Source organism: Daldinia caldariorum, assembly GCF_022478825.1.
Source record: "Daldinia caldariorum strain CBS 122874 unplaced genomic scaffold F4812scaffold_3, whole genome shotgun sequence".
Lineage (NCBI taxonomy): Eukaryota > Fungi > Ascomycota > Sordariomycetes > Xylariales > Hypoxylaceae > Daldinia > Daldinia caldariorum.
Window position 1 is genome coordinate 223,024 of NW_025953039.1, and position 20,818 is coordinate 243,841.

The 20,818-nt window shown below is 47.0% G+C and overlaps 6 protein-coding genes across 6 annotated transcripts; 3 read left to right on the forward strand and 3 right to left on the reverse strand.

Moving 5' to 3' along the window:
- Positions 1 to 1,188: 1,188 nt before the first annotated feature.
- F4812DRAFT_416933 (uncharacterized protein) lies at positions 1,189 to 2,833 on the reverse strand. Its single transcript, XM_047933127.1, has 3 exons — positions 2,212 to 2,833; positions 1,949 to 2,147; positions 1,189 to 1,893 (listed from the first exon to the last, which is right to left on the reverse strand). The coding sequence occupies exons 1-3, from the start codon at positions 2,284 to 2,286 to the stop codon at positions 1,421 to 1,423; spliced, it is 747 nt and encodes a 248-aa protein (XP_047792595.1). The 5' UTR covers positions 2,287 to 2,833; the 3' UTR covers positions 1,189 to 1,420.
- Positions 2,834 to 5,514: 2,681 nt separating this feature from the next.
- Positions 5,515 to 6,023, forward strand: F4812DRAFT_456287 (uncharacterized protein; the record flags this gene model as incomplete). The annotated part of the gene is made up of 3 exons (XM_047936962.1): positions 5,515 to 5,552; positions 5,640 to 5,790; positions 5,946 to 6,023. The coding sequence occupies 3 exons, from the start codon at positions 5,515 to 5,517 to the stop codon at positions 6,021 to 6,023; spliced, it is 267 nt and encodes an 88-aa protein (XP_047792596.1).
- Positions 6,024 to 8,791: 2,768 nt separating this feature from the next.
- On the forward strand, positions 8,792 to 10,789 carry F4812DRAFT_416946 (NAD(P)-binding protein). Its single transcript, XM_047933129.1, has 4 exons — positions 8,792 to 9,091; positions 9,158 to 9,297; positions 9,383 to 9,818; positions 9,891 to 10,789. Exons 2-4 carry the CDS (start codon positions 9,273 to 9,275, stop codon positions 10,318 to 10,320), a joined length of 891 nt encoding a protein of 296 aa, XP_047792597.1. The 5' UTR covers positions 8,792 to 9,091; positions 9,158 to 9,272; the 3' UTR covers positions 10,321 to 10,789.
- A 433-nt stretch (positions 10,790 to 11,222) lies between these two features.
- F4812DRAFT_416949 (mitochondrial matrix Mmp37) lies at positions 11,223 to 13,387 on the reverse strand. Its single transcript, XM_047933130.1, has 2 exons — positions 11,306 to 13,387; positions 11,223 to 11,243 (listed from the first exon to the last, which is right to left on the reverse strand). Exon 1 carries the CDS (start codon positions 13,006 to 13,008, stop codon positions 11,386 to 11,388), a length of 1,623 nt encoding a protein of 540 aa, XP_047792598.1. The 5' UTR covers positions 13,009 to 13,387; the 3' UTR covers positions 11,223 to 11,243; positions 11,306 to 11,385.
- A 601-nt stretch (positions 13,388 to 13,988) lies between these two features.
- On the forward strand, positions 13,989 to 16,627 carry F4812DRAFT_259960 (spindle assembly checkpoint component Mad1). Its single transcript, XM_047930793.1, has 2 exons — positions 13,989 to 14,217; positions 14,279 to 16,627. Exon 2 carries the CDS (start codon positions 14,533 to 14,535, stop codon positions 16,510 to 16,512), a length of 1,980 nt encoding a protein of 659 aa, XP_047792599.1. The 5' UTR covers positions 13,989 to 14,217; positions 14,279 to 14,532; the 3' UTR covers positions 16,513 to 16,627.
- Positions 16,628 to 16,878: 251 nt separating this feature from the next.
- On the reverse strand, positions 16,879 to 20,725 carry F4812DRAFT_416951 (Muniscin C-terminal mu homology domain-containing protein). The gene is made up of 5 exons (XM_047933131.1): positions 20,226 to 20,725; positions 20,019 to 20,111; positions 19,867 to 19,952; positions 18,151 to 19,781; positions 16,879 to 18,098 (listed from the first exon to the last, which is right to left on the reverse strand). The coding sequence occupies exons 1-5, from the start codon at positions 20,262 to 20,264 to the stop codon at positions 17,383 to 17,385; spliced, it is 2,565 nt and encodes an 854-aa protein (XP_047792600.1). The 5' UTR covers positions 20,265 to 20,725; the 3' UTR covers positions 16,879 to 17,382.
- Positions 20,726 to 20,818: the final 93 nt, after the last annotated feature.

Sequence of the window (20,818 nt, forward strand, 5' to 3'; positions counted from 1 at the left end):
ATCGACCATCTAGTAGGTAGTATATATGTACATACCTACCTGTTAGTCCTATGAAGATGTATTTACATTTTACACAGCGAGGTTGTTTCTACAAATTTACGTATAAAGAAGAGTTAGTTAACACGCCCGTCCTACGTAAATACCTACCTCTAAGCGAACATGCCAACGCCGATACGGCCCGATCATAGTTAAGACCGGATGTCTGCTCCGGACCGAAACTCTTTTCCTTGGCTCTTCGTCAACTGTCCTTGATTCAGTTTGAGTCATTGATATCTTCCCGCTCTGAGACAGAGGGGATCGCGGAGCTATCATTCATCTCCATGGTTTTAGGGTTTCTTGTCTCCAAAGCCAAAGAGCACATAACGTTGATCGTCAATGGCCACGCTATCCGAAACCTGAGCATTGGCTGATCAGTAGTCGCGCTAGTTTGATAACAGGTAAGGTGTGTTAGTTGTGTAGGTAGATAATATATCACCTTTGGGTGGTAAGACTTGGGCTTGAGAGTAGCGGCGTCGTTATCCGGTGTCACAACACCATGGACATAACGGGAATGAACCTTTACCAACAGGTAAGATTGTGAGAGTTGTCTTGATTTATAAAGCATGTTTTATTTTTAAGCACAATCCTCCAAGCAAAAACTGACTTAGGCTGTTAGTTTCTCCGGCTCAATTGGGTCTATATCTACCTCCTAACCTAAACCTACGCGGCACTCTGTCCAGTAAGCTATCATATATCAACTTTTGTTTTGTTCAAAAAATAAAAAGTGACAGAAGTGACCGGAACGCATGGCTTTCGGGATACTACCTAACGCTTCTTGTTGCTTTCGGATAGCTGCGTAATCGTTGGCGTCTCCCCAAGCACCCGGTTGAAGTCTGATACTGATTTACGCTTAATCCCGCGGTCACGCTCTCACCTCCTCCTTCCTAAAACACGATATGGGAACTACTATTGAGACTAGTTCATTCCCTCGTACGTTTGGATTCTTACTATTCTGACTTACACACATGTAAGCAGTACGCCGAGATGGTGGGATGGAATCCTATCTTGTCACTAGTGTTCAAACGGACTTAACACGATGTTGACAAGAGCCCACGACACAGCATAGCATTGGACGAGTGGGTAGAGATGAAGCGGTCAGAGAAATGCACGTTACAAGGGAACACGTTAGACCAGAAAGATACTACTAAACTTGGTAATTATTACTATAGAATATTTTGTTGCCGGCCGTGAACATCATACACATAAACAGGGCGGTACTAATAGTGTGCCCTTTCCCATTAAATCCTTTGATGTCCATAGACGTCAAGGCATTGTCAACGATTAGTTTCCGAAGTCTACCAAATCATCTCCGTAACGCCAACATATGCGAATTAGCTAAGTAACTTTTGATTGCCATTGACCCCGAGCATATTAGTTACGTTTATAGTAGAACAAGGAAGCCTGCTACGACAGGAGCGATCGCCAGGTTCTTAAGAACGTTAAGAACGGCGCCTGCGTTGTCAACAGGAATGCTTGGTGAAGCCGTAGGTGCGGGCGAAGTCTTGACGGGGCTGCCGGTTCCGGTGGGGTACGGCGCGGTGGTGTTCGAGCCCTGAACGGCAAAGTTGGCGCAGGTGATACGGGTCTTGTTTGCGAAGTGGAATACAACACTTCGGTTGCCAAAGTAGGCGCCGTCGCCCTCCTTCAAGGACGTATACGGGTCGTGAAACTTGGCAGTGAACGGCTCCGAGCTTTGGATCTTTCCATATTTTCCGCTGAGGTCTCCCTGCTGGCACGACGCCGGTCGGGACGAGTCGCAAGCGGGGTCCTCGCCGCGAATATATTGATCAAGGTGCGCAAGTGTGCCGGTGCAGTTGCCGTCTTCCGGAACGGGAGCGACGTGAATGTGGTAGACTAAATAGAGGTTAGTTGATATTATAGGGAAAAGATTTATCATAAAGAAACATACTAAAAGGACCGCCCTCTTGAGGTAAGTTTGAGAATGATATTTCGTAGTCGACACCCTCGCCATTTAAGCCGGACTTGGCCACGACGGAGCCTTGTACGTTTCCATTCAGGCTTCCCTTCCAGAATGGCTGTTCGGGTAACGTAGCAATAGCCGTCTTGCCGATCGGGTTACCAGTAATGGCAGCGGCATCGCCCAATTTCTGATAACATAAGTTAGTTTTAGATAGTCTAGAGATATATATTAAAAAAATTATTGAGACTTACACCTGTGGCGTTGTTCTGGGCTAGGACGCTCGAAGCGCCAATGGCAGAGAGGGAAATAATATTGGATACACGCATTTTGGCGTGGGAGAATGTGGTAGCAGGTAAAAATTAAATTCCGATTGATCAAGTCTGGCGATTTGTAGCTGGCGTGTTTGATTTCTGGATGTTGTAGTCTCCGAAAGGTGGTGCGTAGCTTGCGAATTTATTCCAATTCTACCCTAAGGAACCGTTTTTGTACTTGTTTGTTCCTAGCTTTCTTGCGTCCAAAGGTCGGGAGTCAGACAGTGTTGAGTTAACAAAGACAAGTTGAGAGGAACAATGGGACTGACTGGAGGCTGTAAGTCTTTATAGCCGTCTAGTGTAGACTTTACCTTCAATGATGGTTTCACCGTTGCAACTCACAGCCCGCAGCCTAGCAACCCAACAACCAATGAACAATACCTTGTCCGAACATCACTATTAGGATTCACCACTCCCTAGTCGAATTCACCCGCCATCGCCTCTGCGGAAAGGTATGGCCGCTGGTACTATGTAGACATTTGATGAGACTAACGTCCACCCATGGGACCTTGCATCATTCCTCATCTAGCATTGCCCAAAATTGGCGACGTAGGACAGCAAATCAACGTAGAGTTGCAAGGATCAGCCAAGTGACATGAACGAATCACACAGGATTGGTCCGAGCCAACCTTGCAAAGAACAGTGTGGTCGTGGAAGCCAAGAAAGCCAAGCAGATTATCCGGAGGGACGGGAACAAACGAAACAAGAAACATTTAGAAACACTGTTCTGGATGTACATAGGTTAGGTAGTATTGCCGGTACCCGAATCCGTAATTTCAGTCTACAGGTTCTAATTCTACATGTCGCCACGATAATCATGACAGTGACTGGAAGCGAAGACTTCCAAGGGAGAACAAAGAAAGAAAGACGACGCTCTTAACGGTTGGTTACGTGGAAAGCATAATACCATAGGGAATACCACAAATGCAGGAAGGGGAGGCTTGTTTTCCTATTCACCGGCCAATTCTCACGTCAGCTCCTTTTTTTGTAAATCTCAATGTAGCTAACCCTCTGCATGGCTGGTGCTAAACCACCGAATTTGATTTGCGCTCCCCCAAGCCTCTTCTAATAATACACATGGAAATAGAAAGTCCGGGTTGCTCAGCCATGGTAGAACGGTAGAAGCCCCCCCTATTTCACTAACGACAACGCTAACGACAACAATACCGAGGCTAATGCTACCTGACCATGTGTACATACTAGGTAGTATACCGTATCTCAAGCGCGAGAAAGGCACAAGTACATACTCTCCACTTATATCAACAAACCAAAATCCCCAAAGAGATCAAACTGTGCCACCGTAGGAATAGCAGATCAAAGCTCGACCAATCAAATATAAACAAGCCTTGTACCTGTGCCTTTCTTGTACTCGAGGAAAGTATACACGTGCTATTTTGTATTGATATCACAAATGAGGCCTCTGCTAGTCTATGCATAGATGCCCATGCATCGTAAAAATAGAGACAAAAATAAAGAAAATCAAAGCGGGATATTGATAGGTAATGCATGGTCCGTCCCATCCAGTAAAAACGGTGGGAGATCCATCTCTACGTTAGTGTATCCTATCTACAACCCCCTAAATTAGACCCCAAATTAGACAAGCCCGCTAGCTGCAGGCTTCGAGCCGCCGTTCTGCAGGTACATACCCAGGTGGGTGCGTAAGCGGTAGTACGGTGTACCAGCCATTTCATTATTCTCTTTTTGACATTTGACCGCTAAACCCACTGGCTGGCTATTACAAATCTACATGTAGCCACAAGGTATTGGTCCCATGATAAGATTTTTGAGTTGGAGTCAAACTAACAAGAGCTAACAATGAACAAATCAAAGCTACTGTTCCCCTTACTCCTTACATCTGTGTCTATCCTAATTTGACCAAATTTGGTTATAAGCAGCCGAACTGGTAAGTTTGGCAACGTGGTTGTTGTAAAAGCCCACCGATCGATCGAACACCACCGCAGTGGGCAATTCTGCCGGTTATACTAGGTATGTAAGAAACAGGCTTTTGGTTTAGATGCGGTTAATTTGCATGATCCCCCATCCCTCACATTGGTACAATTTGATTAAGGTGAGTGATCTTATCGGAGTTTAAGCAAACTCGCGTCACCTCGATCAACTTCTGACATGCGTTGGTATGACTTCACCCCAGATCGGCGTTCGGTAGATATATTAACATCGTCCAGCCCTGTGCTGTTTTGATATAGACATGTACTTCTTATCAGAATTGTTTGACGGAATTACACGACCCCTTACGGTGCCAATAGAAGAAATATGACTTATCAAGATGGCGTCAAGTAATATAACTCATACTATGTATAATGGTGGTTAGTATAGGGTATTATAGGGTATCCGTTTTGACGCTATCTTACTTGTCTGTGTATTTTTGTTGCTTATAATAATTCGACCCTTGGTGAATGAGGAGTTAGCGCTAGGTTAGGCTATAGCGGATATCAGCTACTGTTCATGTTGGCCGCGACCGAGGCTGTGACGGGAACGATCTCCAGCGCGTATCTAGAGGCTTATAAGTCTCGGGACTAACACGAAAACTTCGGATAAGAAACTTCCATGGATTTATTTTCCTGCAACGAAAAGAAAAGACCATCTCGAAGCGAATAGTTTTAGGCGCGATATTTCCAAGCTATCCGACAACGTCGAAAATCTAAACCAATGAACAACTCAACCATAATTGAGTTGGTAATGTATATCCGATGCGTCAGTCTCACTTACAACTGCGACAAAGACCGATAATATATATAATACCTCATATTGACAAACAAGATAAATCCATGTAACTCTATCTTAATATGATATTATAATGTATAATGATAAAACATTAATTTCGATTCAAGTAAAAAAGAATTATCCAAGGAAACCCAGGAACTTGGGAATGTCAAGGGCAGTTGAAAGTTGAAAATCAAACAAGAATTAGGTACCTTGTACCTGAGTACCTTAGGGGAATGCGCCCAGCGCAGGCCATGGAGACAGGCCTTAGATCGGATAAAAATAACCCGCTCCGGTCTCCAGGTCACAGCCCCAAGTTCGTTCAGCCTCAAAGGTAGTCAAGCCTCGATCCAATGACATACATCCCGAACCACCGTGATCCGTGATCCATCATTCGCCAATTTCCATCCTCATAGAACAACTTAACGCTTGCAACCCATCTACAACATAGCTGGCGCTTAACCGAACCCGACCCGACCCGACACGATAACACCCCCATCTCCCCTCCGAAACCCGCCCATCATGAAGCCCGTCGTCAGTTCCATGCAAGCTTGGTCTTGGTGAGAGCATTCATTCCCCTTCCATCAACAGCAAACCAACAAGTCTTCACCGAGCGCCTGCTAACACAAGCTTCACCTTACCAACAGCGTGGTCATCTCCATCTTCGCCATCATCATCCTCTCGATCCTCGGCGGCCTCTACCGAAGCAAGCACCACGAATTCGTAGGGGGCGCCGACGACCCCAAGGACACCGAAGCCGTCGCGAGCACCATATTTACCGCCGTAGTCGTGTACGCGGTAAGTGCTTTCTCTCATCCTCTCTCTCTCTCTCCCTCTCCATTTTCCTGGCGTTATCACGCATCGCGCGTTACGAAGGAAGAAATCTATATATATATACCTTATATATAAATAAAACTCATGAATTAATTTCTTTTTTTTTGGCGTATATATAGGCTTTCTTGGTATTCTGCGGCCTCCAGGGCTTGTTACACCTGCGCGAAAACCGACGGGGCGCCATCGTGCTGTCGTAAAGCGTCGACTCACTCCTCGGGGTCCCCATTTGCATTATACTGTTATTAAGAGACGCGGGCGTTCCGGACACCTGAGTTGGTATCGAGTTTTTTTTTTTTTTTTTTCGGAGAAAAAAAGAAATTTATTACTTGGACGACATTGGTTCATTGGTATTTGCGATTATGAAGTAAATCTGCGAAATGGTTCCTGGCTGCTCGTTATTAGTGGCGGTCACCTGGTAATAGCGTGGCTAAGGGCTGCATGTATGAATATGTGTGGAAGGTTGAGTGAGGGATGGGGGGATGGATGGATGACTGGCTTGGTAGTTGTGTCGCCATGGAAGCTTGCCTCGGACCTGTCAACATACCATGGTCTACTATACTACATGGGAAGACGGGTACATCAATTGCCAGCCTTAATTGCCAATCAAAGTTAATTTTCGAAGAGGTATGGTGTCCCATTTCTTATTATGCATGGTATGGTACTACACCACCAAAGACATGCCTCTAGGCCAGTGTTTTGTTGTGGGAAGTAACCAGTTGATTTCTTTCCAGCATTAGGCCTAGTTACATGACGTTAATACAGGTATCGATCTGTTGAGAATCATATTCATATTTTGAAACTGAGTTACTTGTTCTAGTTAACTAGTGAATATAAAAACAATGTTCTCTTATATTGTAATTATGCCTCTACATGCACAAATATTCAGCAGAGGACATGAGTATGACTATGAGCCTAAATGTTGTCTTTTATATATCAATTAATATATACTTATATATACCAGTATATTGAGGTGGTGCTAATCCACCCCTTTTCTCACCTCCCCCCACAGTCACACCTTTTTCCTCTCCCGTGAGATCATATGAGGTCAGATATAGCAGCACGTCTTTGAGGCCCATATAAGAAGTTTAAATTATCCTAGATAAGCCGGTAGTTGAATAGCGTTGTGATCCCGTAGTTGTGGCGACGTCCCCCGAAGCAGCGAATGTTTGCACCGTCGGGTCACGGGTGGGTGGGTGTCTGAGACAATTTGAGGCTCGCCTACGAATGTAACGTCGTCAGCTTTAAACCGACGTCGGGTGAATGCATGACGATGATCAGATAAGATGGGATGTCTTCCAATTTCGATCTAGAAGCGTCCACAAGCAAGATCTTTGGTGGTGGCCCGTAGAAACGGACGTGTGGCTGAACTTGCTACAGGCTGAATATGCAGAGCAAACCGCGGATGCAGGACGCTAACACCCGAATTTCGCAGCGGATAATATAGGTAAGGTAGGTAGGTACTGCATACGACCGGAGTCTTTTAGATAGCAGAGATGCTTCCATACGCCTTGTCTTGACGCTTAGAGGTGTACAAGATGGATACATTACCATATGAAGCTACTATAATCGAGATTGCTCCTTTTACAAAGGAGGGAATAGCATGGAGATATTAGAGGAGCAGAAGAAGTATTAACCCGAAGGGAATGACGCCCTAGACCGGCTGAGAGAGCGTTACGTTTGTCATGTTTGAGTACTATTCGGAACATAGCCTCGACATGGGCGTTCAAGTCCCGGTGCTACAAGACCAGACCGTGTTTGTAATCTCATCTCGTCGAATAAAACGTGTTTGAAGTACCGAAAACATCAAAGGCCGGAGGCAAGCAGCCTTCAAAGTCCGCATAGTTTGATTTAGGTATTGCACCTTCGGTGGTTTATTTGCGTCAGTTACACTGACGCCGTAAAGCTTATTATTACCTGGTATGAGCAGAGGCACAACATGATCTGAGCGGCTCACTAATACGAGATGTCCTTCAAAATCGCCAACCCAAAAGTCCTTTCATTGACCTTTCGGATATGACACGAGCTTTTAGGACAACATGGATACTCCATGTACCTTTTGAGCAAAGAAATATTCCAGCCATGGTCTAGCGGCCCGGGCCGGGTGGCATCGTCTACCTTAGGTAGTAGCTTTGCCCATACATACTACAAGTTGCGACTAAAATGGCACCGCTAGCTTTAGTCCTCTTGGGTAGTTACACCTCGGGTTTTTACATATAACTTAGGTAGTGTTGCGTATGAAGGTATTCTTCAATGTTCCAATGAGGTTAATCAGGAGCTACGTTATGAATAATTTGGCCAAATATGTAAGATATTTACCTGTGGGGAGCTCCGGTCAGATAAATATCTCACCCGGAAGCACCAGTTAGAGGCGGCTTGCGAATTACCTATGAAGACTGGAATATCTCAACGTGAAGACCTGTTGGAGCCATCTAATGCAGACCTCATGTGAGGATGTTGGCTTGTCAGACGTTTCTCGTTATGGACATATCTTGGTTCGAAAAGCCCTTCGTTGTTGGTAACATTGGAAGGATATCAATGAGGATTAGGAATGCGCCCCGAGGGGGTTACGATTTCGGGTTATATCATACCCCACGGCCAATTTCAAAATGACACTGATTGCGTGCCTTTGAATACGAATTTTCGAGGTTTGCAGCTTGTGCTTTCAGCTGTAGCAATTAAAGTCTAATACTGGTGTTAATAGGGAGTATGAACTTAAGGGAAACATATGTACCTATGTACTTAATGTATGTATGCATTTACTATTCTGATTATCTTATTTAAGAACGTCATAATTATTAAGATGAAGCTCCAAACAGTTTTTAATGCATCTGGTCCTGCACCTTGCACAGCATTGACGGAGCAGCTGTCTGATGTCATATCTGCACGATGACTAAGATACGCCAGGTACCGTACAATTAATTCATTATTCACCTGGGCAATGCCAGTTGAACTAGGTACCTGTTATAGTAAACAGAACCAATTGTAACAATTATTATTCAAAAAACATTCGATTTTTTTATATCATAAATCCGAGCCATCTTGAATTCCATACTACCTAATCTATTCGTACCAGCTGGGGTAAAAGCGCAAACATGATCATTGGGAATTTTACTCCATATCCCCGTCATCGTGAGCCAAGTCGCAGCAAAGCCCGCCTCTTTGAATTGTAGATGTAATCGACAGCGAGTGATGTCATGACTCGCTGTGTTTCCCAGTTGCGCGGCCATTGATTGATACCTTAGGGTAGGTACCTAGGTCTAGGCAGGTACGCATATATATCAGCTCACCAGCTCATCTTTGTTTGATATATTCACTTTGTTAACACAGTCAGTATAACAATAAACTACTTCGAAATCGATAGTAGGTATCTGACCTAGGTAAATATAACATCTTTTCTCAGGTTATCAAAAGATTTATTCGCTTTAATTTTTGGCCTCTTATTTGACATGTCCGACTCTCAATTTCAGCCGGGTAAGTGAAATTCATATCGTAACAATTGTATAGGGGGTATTTAGGGGGTACTTCTGCTAACATATCCAAAAAAACAACAACACAGGACATTCAGTCCCAGTGACTCACCAGGAGTTCCCTGGCAAGGAGCATAAGCTGCCCATACAAGCACAGTATGACACTCTGCCCACCGACGACGGCGGGTATCAGAAGTACAAGGCCGCCGGCAAGCTGCAGGGCAAGAAGGCCATCATCACGGGCGGGGACTCGGGGATCGGCCGGGCCACGGCTATCCTGTTCGCGCACGAAGGCGCCGACTCCCTCATCGTCTACCTCCCCGACGAGGAGAAGGACGCCCAGGAGACGAAGCGCGCGGTCGAGTCGCTCGGCCGCAAGTGCTACCTGTTCTCGACGGACCTGACGAGGCGTGAGAACTGCAAGAAGGTCGTCAGCGAGGCGCTGCAGCAGATGGGCCGCATCAACATCCTCTTCAACAACGCCGCGTTCCAGATGGTGAAGAGCGACATTCACGAGCTGAGCGAGTAAGCCAACCCCCTTTTCTATTTTTGTTTTTACTTTCATGGGACAGTATAATCTAACAGCGACCAAAAAAGGGACCAATGGGTACACACCTTCAACACCAACATCCACCCGTTCTTCTACCTAGCCAAGTACGCGCTGCCGCACATGAAGCGCGGGGCGACCATCATCAACAACGCGAGCATCAACGCGTACATCGGGCGCCCCGACCTGCTGGACTACACCTCGAGCAAGGGCGCCATCGTCTCCTTCACGCGGGGCCTCAGCAACCAGTTCGTGGGCCAGGGCATCCGCGTCAACGCCGTGGCCCCGGGCCCCGTCTGGACCCCGCTCATCCCCGCCACCATGGACGACGACGCCCAGAAGTCCTTCACCAGCCCCATGGGCAGGCCCGCCCAGCCCAGCGAGATCGCCACCTGCGTCGTCTTCCTCGCCTCCCCCGATAGCTCCGCCATCAGCGGCCAGACCATCCACTGCAACGGCGGCACTATAGTCAACGGCTAAGCTACCCAGCTTGGGTGGTGGTGGTGGTGGTGGTTGGAGGAGGGATTTTAGATCCACTCTTCTAAGCTGACTGTCGGAGGGGGGGGGTAATTTAAAGGGGTTCAAGGGGGGTAAATCTTTACTAGGTACCTAGGTATTTTAGAAAGCTTCGTCGTGGATATGAGCAGCCGTGTAAGATAGGAAACGCCGGGATACGTTAGATTTTGCCAATGAATAATGAGATCATGAGAGCAGCCATTTTGCTTCTTATAGATGTGCCACTCTACATTTTGTCATCATATATGGAGATTGGTAGTTAAAAATTACTCTTATCGAATTGTAAATAACCTCAGGCTCTGATTCTCTACCGTCATTGATAGCTGCCTACCGAACTGGAAGGAATCTTGTTTGAAACTTCTGGATACTGGGGCAGAGCTACTAGATGATGCTCTTCGATGCTAATATATCAACTGTGCACTAGTTCTTCAAGATACTATGGTCAGCACGGATAACTCAGGCAACCGCTCGATTCGATTGACATAATTTTTATCTATTATTGTGGTTAGCTACCAGGTAGCGCGGTATATGTATACCTGCACACAAGGTACACATAGGATGACCCGGACTATCGTCACTAGTAAATGACTTTTTGTAGGTATGGGATTTCCCTCTTTCGGATTCCAGCAAACCTGTCATATTCCTCTCGCTTTCTAACCCAACATATAGTATGACATGACCGAACGCCTCAAGGTCTTGAAAAAATGTACACGGTTTCTCAACCTCCAATTGAAGAGTTGCTGCTCGGTCGTGGCCCACATTGAAGTAGCCTGCATTGGTGCCTCCTAGGTAGCTAGAGTGATTTCTGAACGGACGGACACATGCTCCTTGACGCTAAAAAGAACTGAATTCCTTGATTGTGACAAGGCCTTCAGAAATTGCCCTAGCTATGGCCCGGTTTCTTAGCACTCGTGCCGCATAGCATTTAATAACTGTCTTCGAGCAGTACCTTTCTTTACCCTATGTTACTCTAAAGGACGCGCTGGCTAGATCCATAAATAGGAGCAGACCTCTAAAGTCTGAGAATTTTTAAGAAGTCTTCTCATCATCCTTTTTGGGCTTATTCGCCTCGCGATACTTTGCCATTTTTTCTCCCAAGTAATGGAAGCTTCGACGAAGACCGGCCGTAAGGATACCCTTGATACTTTGAGTAGTGCTTGGCCAGCTGATGGTCCTCTTGATAACGGTGCGAATAGTTTTCCGAAGGGCCTCGGGATCATCTTGCGCGATCCGCTGTTCAAAGGCAGTGCCTTGTTGTCTCTTGAAAGAGACAGCATCCTCATCCTTCTTCTCTTCCATCATTTTATTAAACTCGAGCTGGGGTATTTCGAACTTCTTCTGGTATTCAAAGTACAGCTTGGAACGGAATGCTTTTGGTAACCGGCGCACCATGTTACCTCTCTTTATAGGGTCCATATCCTGGTGTAGCTTTAATACGGAATCTGTATTGTCGATCCAGTCAGGTTTGCTGCAAGCAGGGTCATCGAATTCGACATTGGGAAGAGATTCAACGAGTGGCGCATAGAGTCGTCGGAAGTTCATCATGTTGTGAGTGACGATGTTCGAAACCTTTTTGGGATTCTCGGTGGGTAAAACCATTCGCGGGTCCCCGAGATAACTGATGCCAGCGATTGTCGCGTATAATTCTTGTTCGGTAAAGGTTGGGGGCAACAGAAGGAGAGCTGTTCGTAATGCTGATAACAGATTAATCTGGTTCGCAAGCCGAACCCTAGGATCATCTCTAAGAATCTTTACCGGCTTGTGCAGACGACCAGCAAGATATAAAGTGTCCCACTCGCTCAGGTCTCTACACAAAGTATCGATGTTGACCACCCCGTACTTTATTAATATGCCGTCAACGACCACACCGGGATTGAAATAAACACCGGCACCCCATTTATCCTGTACATACGATACGGCACCTGATCCTAATGATCCAAGCATTGAGTAATGATCACGGTGTTGCATAAGATTTAAGGAATGCCAATGTTGCGTATGCGAGACACCAAAGATGAAATCAATCATCTTTGGAGAACCATCCTGCGCTCTCTGAACGGCAAGGGGTGCCTTGGGGTGAACGGCCTTGATTTCAGCCTCAGTTGCCGTACCACCTGTTGACTGCGGGAAGACACCGGAGCCATACGCAAAGGCATATCGAATGGGAGCCCGGAACCTCCACAATAGCTGACGTAGGACTTCTTTGAACTCTTGGTTGATAATCATATGTTGATTTACGCCGAAGTTTGCGTAAGGAAGTTCCGTGAACTTTTCTATGTGAAAATTGGGCTTGTCTTCCCAATCAAAGTCCGAGTCGGACAGGTCCTTGGAGGACGAGGAGGCGGTCGTAGGAATGTACTTTTGTGAGAGGGGCTCATCTGGAGAACTGGCGGCCTTCGTGGCAGAGTCGGTTTCCAATTCGAGTTTCCGAGCAGTTCTAGCTCCTTCGTAGGCCGAAGTCTTTGAAGCATCTGATGTGTATGTACGTAGGATACGAGCAGATTTGGGGGTTTCGTAGAGTGGTCGATATCGTAATCGGGTTGTGTGTACGGAATACTGTCTTGCGGTTCGTGTTGAATGATGACTTCGAAGTCGGAGGGGCGTCCAAACAGCCGACGGCGACAAACCCGGAAGAGGTGCCGGGCGTACAAGCATAGTGCCGGTGTTCCGAGGAAGTTACTGTGAATGTATATGGAATGCGATAGTAACGATATTGAAATAGTCGGATTGGATTGCGGGTTGCAAGTTGCGCAAATTGTTAGTGGGACGACGAGTGAATAGTAGCAGCAAAAGCCGCAATGTTATTACCGAAAGAAGGAATCCATGTGCGTTGAAACCTCACGACTTGAGGTGCTATGTTGTTGTTGCTGTTGTATGATCCAAATGTAGCGCCTATGAAAGAAAATAGAAAAAGATGGTAAGTGTGTAAGTGTGTGTGTGTGTGTGTGTGTGTTTCCTCCTAAATGCCACTGAATGTTAAATCTTATTAGTGAAGGAAGCAGAAGGTAGATTACGTTAATAAGCCCACTACAGCATCGTAGGCAGCTGAGTGGGACCTGAGCCTGCTGAAGCTTGAATTTCGGCAATGGGGTAGGCCACCCCCGGAAGAATGCGCAAAGGGCTGTCAGCCAAGCCAGGTACTCCTGCACTGACGTGAGGACCGGGACCCACACGTGCGGCAGGGGTACCTAAGCTACCTAAGGTACGGAGCTCGGCCATTCGGTATTTAATTGAGAGGTACTTTGTACCTCGCATGCATCAATGTAAGAGAGACATATTCGTATTTTGGGAGCAATTATGCTTTATTGGCAAAAATTTTTATTTTTTTTTTCAATTATATACAGACACTTGATCTGAATATGATTTTCGTTCAACTCATATTGTGTTGGGGTATTTCTTGAAAAGCTACAATGTTGAGGAATATGTTTTTGCTTCTGAAAAAGATTCTCCACATGCGGGTTCTGTATGGAAGTTTCTTGGAGACTCGGGAATGGGGTACGTACCTCCTACCTAACGTAACCTTATGAAACACAAAGCTATTCACTCTATCTGCACGTGATGTGTTAAGCTAATCAGCCGATTGAGAAGACGAAGACGAACTAAGGCGTCTGGGCGTTTGCAGCATTGCCAGGGCAGCCGCAAACAACAAAAACATATTTAGTGGGTCTTGTCACGATACCGCATTTTGAACTCAGATCTCACAATTTGTACCTAACCTAACCTTTTCAACGCCTTGTATTCCCTACCTAAATGTATTCCATTTGTAATTACAGCAAACGCCACGCCACGTAGGCTCTATAAAAAAGCGCTATGTCCGGTCATTTTCGCCAAAGTACTGGAAGCGGGTCGTTTTCGAGGTCGAGGGTAAGTAAACTCAAGTTGTTGACGAGCAAATCCTGATTGATTGATGATAATTGGTTCTAAGTTAAGACATAGGTTACCTCATTCCGTGCCTCGCTACAAAAGTCGACCCAGCCTTCTTACAACTTCCTGACTGGTTCCGAGGATGTGCAAACTTCCCACAATGCCAGACCTTCGTCGAGACAGAGCCATGCCGGCGCAGAATCCCTCCGCGTTTCCTCGCGCGAGAGTTCCAAGGAGAATCTCGCGCCACCCGATGCCGAGGAGTACGAAACCCAGCGAAAGAAAATCGAAGAGCTGAAGGCTGAGCTCGCCACGATGCGCTTTAAAGTTGAAAACTACGAACAAGAGAAGGAGATGATAGCTCTACAACATGACAACGAAATGCGAGATGTACGACGGAAAGCCGAAGATGACTTTAAGCAAAAACAAGCCGCCGAAGGTGACAAGAATAAGGCACAGCGCCAATACGAAACTATGCAGAAAGAATTGCAGGAACTGAAGGAAAGTTCTGCCAATGAAAAGCTCGAAGTCGAGAAGAAGGCCCGAGATGCGCAAGATGAAGTGCGTTTGTTAAGAGAGCAATTGGAGGACTTATCAGCTGCTAAAGAGGAAGGAGAAAGAATGGCTCAGAAAAGAGTAAATGATATGGAGACCCAACTGTCGAATCTTCGACAAGTAATTCAGGGTCTAGAACACGACAACGAGACCCGTGAATCAACCATGCAAGCTGTACAGCAGCAGCTTGCAGATAAGGACAGACTTATTGGCGATCTGGAAGCTGACGTATTGCGCTTAAAGGCGCAAACCGGCGACGCTGAAACTATCGCTATCATCCGGCGCGAACTCACTGAACAAGTCCAACATATCAGGTCACTCGAGTCCAAGAATACTAAACAGCATGCGGAATTAACACACTTAAGGCAAATACATAAGGCTGTAGAAGTTGTGGAAGAAGAGAAGCGGTCGCTCCAACGACGGCTTGAGGCTGCTGAGGCTCTTGAACCCCAACTTAACGAAGCCCGACTTCAGAGGCAGAGATTGGAGGATGAACGTCTGGCGTGGACCGCTTACCTTCAAAATGCTAGCGCGGATGGTGGACTTATGGAGTTCGACTCTCCCGAGGCGGTCGCACGCGCGCTCGTAGAGGAGCGATACAACTCAGCTTCTCTTATTGAAAAGCTTGGTGAGATACAACCTCAGATCACAGAACGTGATGAGATTATCAAGGCTCTAGAAAGCGAAAAGAAAAACTTGAACGCGCAAATAGAAAAACTAAAGACTACTACTGCCCCCGTATCGGCAGGCAAGGCACAGGCTCGCATAGAGCGCCAGCGTGCCTTAGCTATCAAAGAAGTCGAATACTTGCGCGCTCAGCTCAAGGCCTTTGATACGGAAGACGAAACCTTCAATGCTGAGAATTTCGACCAGAGCAAGGCCGATCGTATCTTGGAGCTGGAGAAGTTAGTTGATAAGTATAAGGAGGAGGTACAGGCCTTGCACAATGAACTCTCCGCCTTAGAATCATCTGGTGTCACGGCGCCCGTTTCTACTGGATCTAAACGCAACCATTCCGATGAGGCCGAGAGCGAGCAGCTCGGCGAACTCAACAGAAAACGCAGAAAGCTAGCAGACGAACTTTCTAAACTACAAACACAATACCAGGTCCTTCAGAAAGAACACGAGGTTCTTAAATCTCGTCTTGCAGCCGCTGAATCAACCAACAAAATCCGCGTACTGTCTCTGCGTTCTAACCCCACTTCCGACTTCGAAGCGATTAAAACCGCCACGCTCCAAGCCCTCAAGCAGGAGAACAAGGAATTATTGGCGCAACTGCAGAAAGAAGCTCGTCGTAACCCTAACCCGAACATCCCCCTGATTCCTGCATCACAACTAGCCGCCGCGCGTCGAGAAATCGAAGAAGCGCAGCGTGAGACGGCGTCGGCGCAGAAGACGACGCGGCGTCTAAAAGAGGTGTGGGCGGCGAAGTCGCAGGAGTTCAAGGAGGCTATCTTCAGCACGCTCGGCTGGACGGTGACGTTCATCCCCAACGGCAAGATGCGCGTGGAGAGCTTATACTGCCCCAGCGTCACCGACGAGCAGGAGAACAGCATCGTCTTCGATGGCGAGCGCGGCACCATGAAGGTCGCCGGCGGGCCTCAGAGCCCCTTCGCCCGCCGCATCCAGGACCAGATCCAGTTCTGGGTGCGCGATAAGGGCTGCATCCCGGGCTTCCTGGCCGCGCTCACGCTCGAGTTTTACGAGGAGCAATCTAGGGCCGGGTCAGTAGTCCAATGATCCATTCTAATGATAACTCAAGTTGAGGGTGGGTGGTCTGTACATACCGGCGAAGGACGAGCACGATACTTGGGTGCTGCCGAGTTGGAATTACGCGTGATGTTTCTTAACAGCAGGACGGGAGGGGAGCGTCTTTTATGTTATGCCTGTTTCGCTGCATGGGGAGGTACTTGTGTATATGACGCGGCATAGCATGGGCTTTGTAATGATTCCGGGTAACCTGTCAAGGCTTACACGCGGGCGTTTGGGACAATAGATATGTCATTTACCTTATATCCAATGATATCGCACAAGAAGCTGGTTTTAGGCGACTTCTTCAATACGGAGAGTATAATAATATACAATATTTTTCCGAACATATTCGACTTGTTGTATACCTCATGATTTTTTATTATCTGCCTACCTATCTCCTATACATGTCTAGACCAATATCACATTACATGTAAGCACTATGGAATTATCGTGTTGTTACAAAGTAAGATATGCAGAAGAGTTTTGATATCAAGTCGTTCAAATTACCTTAGGTATAAAGCTGCAAGGTAAAATATCCGATAATAAGAGAAAAAAAAGATCGAAAACATACCTAGGAGGTAGGTACCTAAGGTTATATATATATGCACAAATGGAACCTTCAATTTTAACAACCCGCTAATCTGATTGATATTTGTTTTTTTCTTTTACAAAAGAGCATCATCGTCGTCCAGACAATATAAGTTATATTCTTCCCCTCCACGCTTCTCCCCGCTTCTTCTTTCGAGAATCTGTACCTTGATCTTCGTCTTCGTCTTCCTTCATCTCCTAGATAGGTGCTTATCCTCTAATAGATACCTAAGGTTAGGTTAGGTATACCTAGGTAGGTAGGTAATCTATCTACCTCGCTTCGTACTTCCCGCTCACCAACTTCCTCACCACAGGCACGTCGACCCACTTGCCCTCTTCGACAGCGGCGGTGTCGTCCGCGAACGGGTCGTCTTCGGTGAGCTCTACCTCTTTGCCCTTGCCCTCTTCGAACTTGGATACCGAAATAGCGCTTGCGCTCTCGACGAATCCCGACGGCGGGGTGATCTCCCACCGCGCCTCGATCGAGCCCGGCTTGGGCTCTACGCCTTGGTCGCCTATTATCCGGCACACGATCTTCTGCCAGTCCGCGTCCGGAGATAAAGTAACGTCGCCGAGACGCCAGTATACAATATGTTTATCCTTGAGGTGCGTTCCGGACGGTTTAGTCTGAGCGCCTGATGCCTTACCCTCGTACGTAGCAAAAAGTACTAGGCTATGCACCTGTACGCTAGAACCTCCTCCATTAGCAAATCTGAAGGCCGGGTTAAGCTTATATTGAAGCAATAGTCCCAGCTTGTCTCCCTGTGGCTTCCATACAGGGTGAACGAGAATCGGCACATGTTCCGTGGAAGTGGCGTCTGAATCTACATGAAGCCTATAGGAGAAGCCAACGGAAGTTTTGTGAAGATGCGAGGGATCCAAGTTAAATCGGTCTGGATGTTCAGGTGTGTCATTAGTGATAAAAATACGATTAGGACCAATAACATCGAGTGTAGCAAAATTATTGATTCGAATAGGTAGATGAGCTGTTCCCGGTTAGTTATAAATATATTCGGATTGATAACTGTAGAAACCTACTAGGCAAGTTAAAGGAATCCATAGCGTTGTATGAAAAGGCGATCTCGCCATTGACCTTCACACCCCGAACCTCGCCGTTTTCGAACGATGCTGAAACAGTCTCCATAACAGAAGAGTTGAGGCCGGGCTCATGCATGTCGGGATGTTTTGCGTGAATGGTGCTATTCAACGAGTTGCCAGAGCGGACGGACTGAGTATCCGATGTGCCCGCAACACTCGCTTCGGAGGCAAAAGTAGTGACCCCGGCAGGTTTAGATATGGCGTGCATAGGAGGGAAAGGGTGTTGGTTATCGGTCGCAGAACCTTCAGAGACGGGAGCAGGAACGTAGATAGTATTGCGTACATCTCTTCGGCCTCTGATAGTACCCCCTTTCCGAGCCGGCATTCCCATAGCTGACAGACTATTGGCAACATTCGAAAGCGCCGCCTTCTTTTCTTCCGGATCCTCCTCGGCCACGGGCTCTTTCTGGATATTCAGCTTGAATAACTGCTCGGCCTCATGCGCTGCGGCTTCTCTCTCTGCTTGGGAGATCGGATCGTTAGCCGGGGCGGGCACGCTAAACCCCTCGGAGTCTTTTTCCGGTTCCTTCTGAGATGGCGGGGGCCCTGGCGGAGGAGGCACATCGGCGATGTCGGCAGGAATTGATGTACCATTCATATGCGACGCTTGCGATGTTGCCGTTCCGGGTGGGGGCACATCCGTAGAGTTGTCACGACCTAAACCATTCGTACCATCATGGCTTGTCTTTTCCTTTGTCTCGGACGTTCGAGAAGGCGTCTCAGTTGAAGGAGGGTATTCCACGAGCGATCCTAGCCTGTTTGTAGAATCGCCCAGATTGCTGGATGATGTCCTAGGAGATGGGCCATGGGCACTTTTGATGTTCCTTCCGAAAGGCCCTTTAGCAGGCGAAAGGGGCCCGAAACCACCGTGTATACTCTGTCGCCTCCGACCAAGCATAGTGCCTATGCGGCTGCGCAGCTTGTTTTCCGATTGTCCTTCCCTGGAGATAGAATGCTCGCTACGATCATCAGCAGTCGGATGGGCAGTAGGAGGCGCTAATGTGGAATTTCTCTCGCTTAAACTAGACGATTGTCGTGCCGCAGTAGTTCGCTTCTCGACCTTTGGGCGGCCAGCCGTTGTCTTAGCCACAAATTGCTGAATCTCGGCCGCAGTGCTGTAGTCCAACAAGCTGTTAAGTACCGTTTCTGCCTCGGCTTGATGACTTTGGGCCTGCTCTCCTTCGTAAGTTCCGTACTGAGTAAGACAATCACGCAACTGATTCATTCGACTCTCATCCAAGGCCTGCAGAGATTCAAAAATAAATGGCGCCTGGGATTCCCACTGTTGAGCAGCAGATTCTAGCTTCCCGGCTGCTAGTTCTACCTTTTGAGCGCTGGCTTTGGCGCCCTTCCTGCTAAGCTTATCGGACCGTTCCTGGGCATCCTCAAGCTCCCTGGCCATATTTTGAAGGTTTCCCTGGATGGTCTGGATATTAACCATCTCCTTTCTCTGTTGAAAACTCCGTAAGGGTATCTCGACATCTTTCTCGATCTTAGTTGCGAAGATGTGATGCGACATGGCAAGGGCATCGGCGGACTGGATAATCTTGTCCCATTGTGGTTGGAAGGTCCTTGAGGATTGGCGTCGTCAATATTATAGAAATAGAAATAGAAAGGGGGTTGCGATAAGTAAATTGCTGGCATTGTATGACATACCCAAGTTCCGACTGCGCATTGGGAACTCGAAACTGAGTTAACCTCTTTAAACCTTGGACGTATTGCTCCTCTACTTTCCTACGCTCCTGTGTCACAGTTTAGCTATCTGACGATGGTTAGGTGGGCGGCATGTATTGTGTAGGTATGTTTACCTGTAACCAATCGGCGATCTCGGTGTTGACCTTGGAAATGCGCTTGACTCGGTCGTTCAGAGCATGAACTGCTTGGTTGGGATGGAGGTGTGCCTATAGAATTTTGGGTTAGACGGTTGGTCGCTTCTGTGCGCATGTACCATCGTGTGGCGCCGAAGAGGTAAAGTTGGAATATATAGGTAGGTAGGTAGGTAAATATAAGCTTACCAGCATGGCTGGGTACTCGGCCCTCGAGAGATCTTCCATCGCGACTAATGACGGGCGCAATTATACAGAGATATTACGAGCAAAGACGTAAGAGGGGGGCGATAGAGAGACATATAAATACGGAATAAAAGAGAGAAGCGAAAGGAAATAAATTACGATGACATTGGAAGAAATAAGTAGTTAAACCAAAAGGACAATTGGGAATGACGACGAAGAGACGAGGCGAGGCGAGGCGAAAGCGAGGTTTAGGTAGTTATTGGTGATAATATTAGTATTTACCTAAGAGGTAGAGTATTAACGGTCGGGTTAGGTTATGTAAGGTTTGAAAAATAAAAGGTGGATTTAGGTATGAGCTGTTGCTACCGAAATGGCATGTTATGGGTGTTTATGGATGTTATGAATGTTATGGATGCAGGGCCTGAGGGCTTGCTTACTGGCGCTATGAACTGGTTATTGTTACGCTATTACGCTATAACCCAAGCCTCCCAAAGGCCTTGTAGCTTTCTAAGTGGAGTCGCTGTCCCGGAGTGGAGTGTGGGTTGTTCATTTGTTAGCTCCTGCTATTCTCGCATATCAGAATCCCGTTAAGACAT

Bases quoted from the DNA above. Each gene is read 5' to 3' on its own strand.
- F4812DRAFT_416946 (XM_047933129.1), top strand. From the start codon at position 9,273: ATGTCCGACTCTCAATTTCAGCCGG. The intron at 9,298-9,382 runs GTAAGTGAAATT...ACAACAACACAG, and splicing joins CGACTCTCAATTTCAGCCGG to GACATTCAGTCCCAGTGACT. The intron at 9,819-9,890 runs GTAAGCCAACCC...CGACCAAAAAAG, and splicing joins GACATTCACGAGCTGAGCGA to GGACCAATGGGTACACACCT.
- F4812DRAFT_416933 (XM_047933127.1), bottom strand. From the start codon at position 2,286: ATGCGTGTATCCAATATTATTTCCCTCTCTGCCATTGGCGCTTCGAGC. The intron at 2,148-2,211 runs GTAAGTCTCAAT...TTATGTTATCAG, and splicing joins CCCAGAACAACGCCACAGGT to AAATTGGGCGATGCCGCTGC. The intron at 1,894-1,948 runs GTATGTTTCTTT...ACCTCTATTTAG, and splicing joins TCAAGAGGGCGGTCCTTTTA to TCTACCACATTCACGTCGCT.
- F4812DRAFT_259960 (XM_047930793.1), top strand. From the start codon at position 14,533: ATGCGCTTTAAAGTTGAAAACTACGAACAAGAGAAGGAGATGATAGCT.
- F4812DRAFT_416949 (XM_047933130.1), bottom strand. From the start codon at position 13,008: ATGCTTGTACGCCCGGCACCTCTTCCGGGTTTGTCGCCGTCGGCTGTT.
- F4812DRAFT_416951 (XM_047933131.1), bottom strand. From the start codon at position 20,264: ATGGAAGATCTCTCGAGGGCCGAGTACCCAGCCATGCTG. The intron at 20,112-20,225 runs GTAAGCTTATAT...AAAATTCTATAG, and splicing joins CCGAGTACCCAGCCATGCTG to GCACACCTCCATCCCAACCA. The intron at 19,953-20,018 runs GTAAACATACCT...ACTGTGACACAG, and splicing joins AGATCGCCGATTGGTTACAG to GAGCGTAGGAAAGTAGAGGA.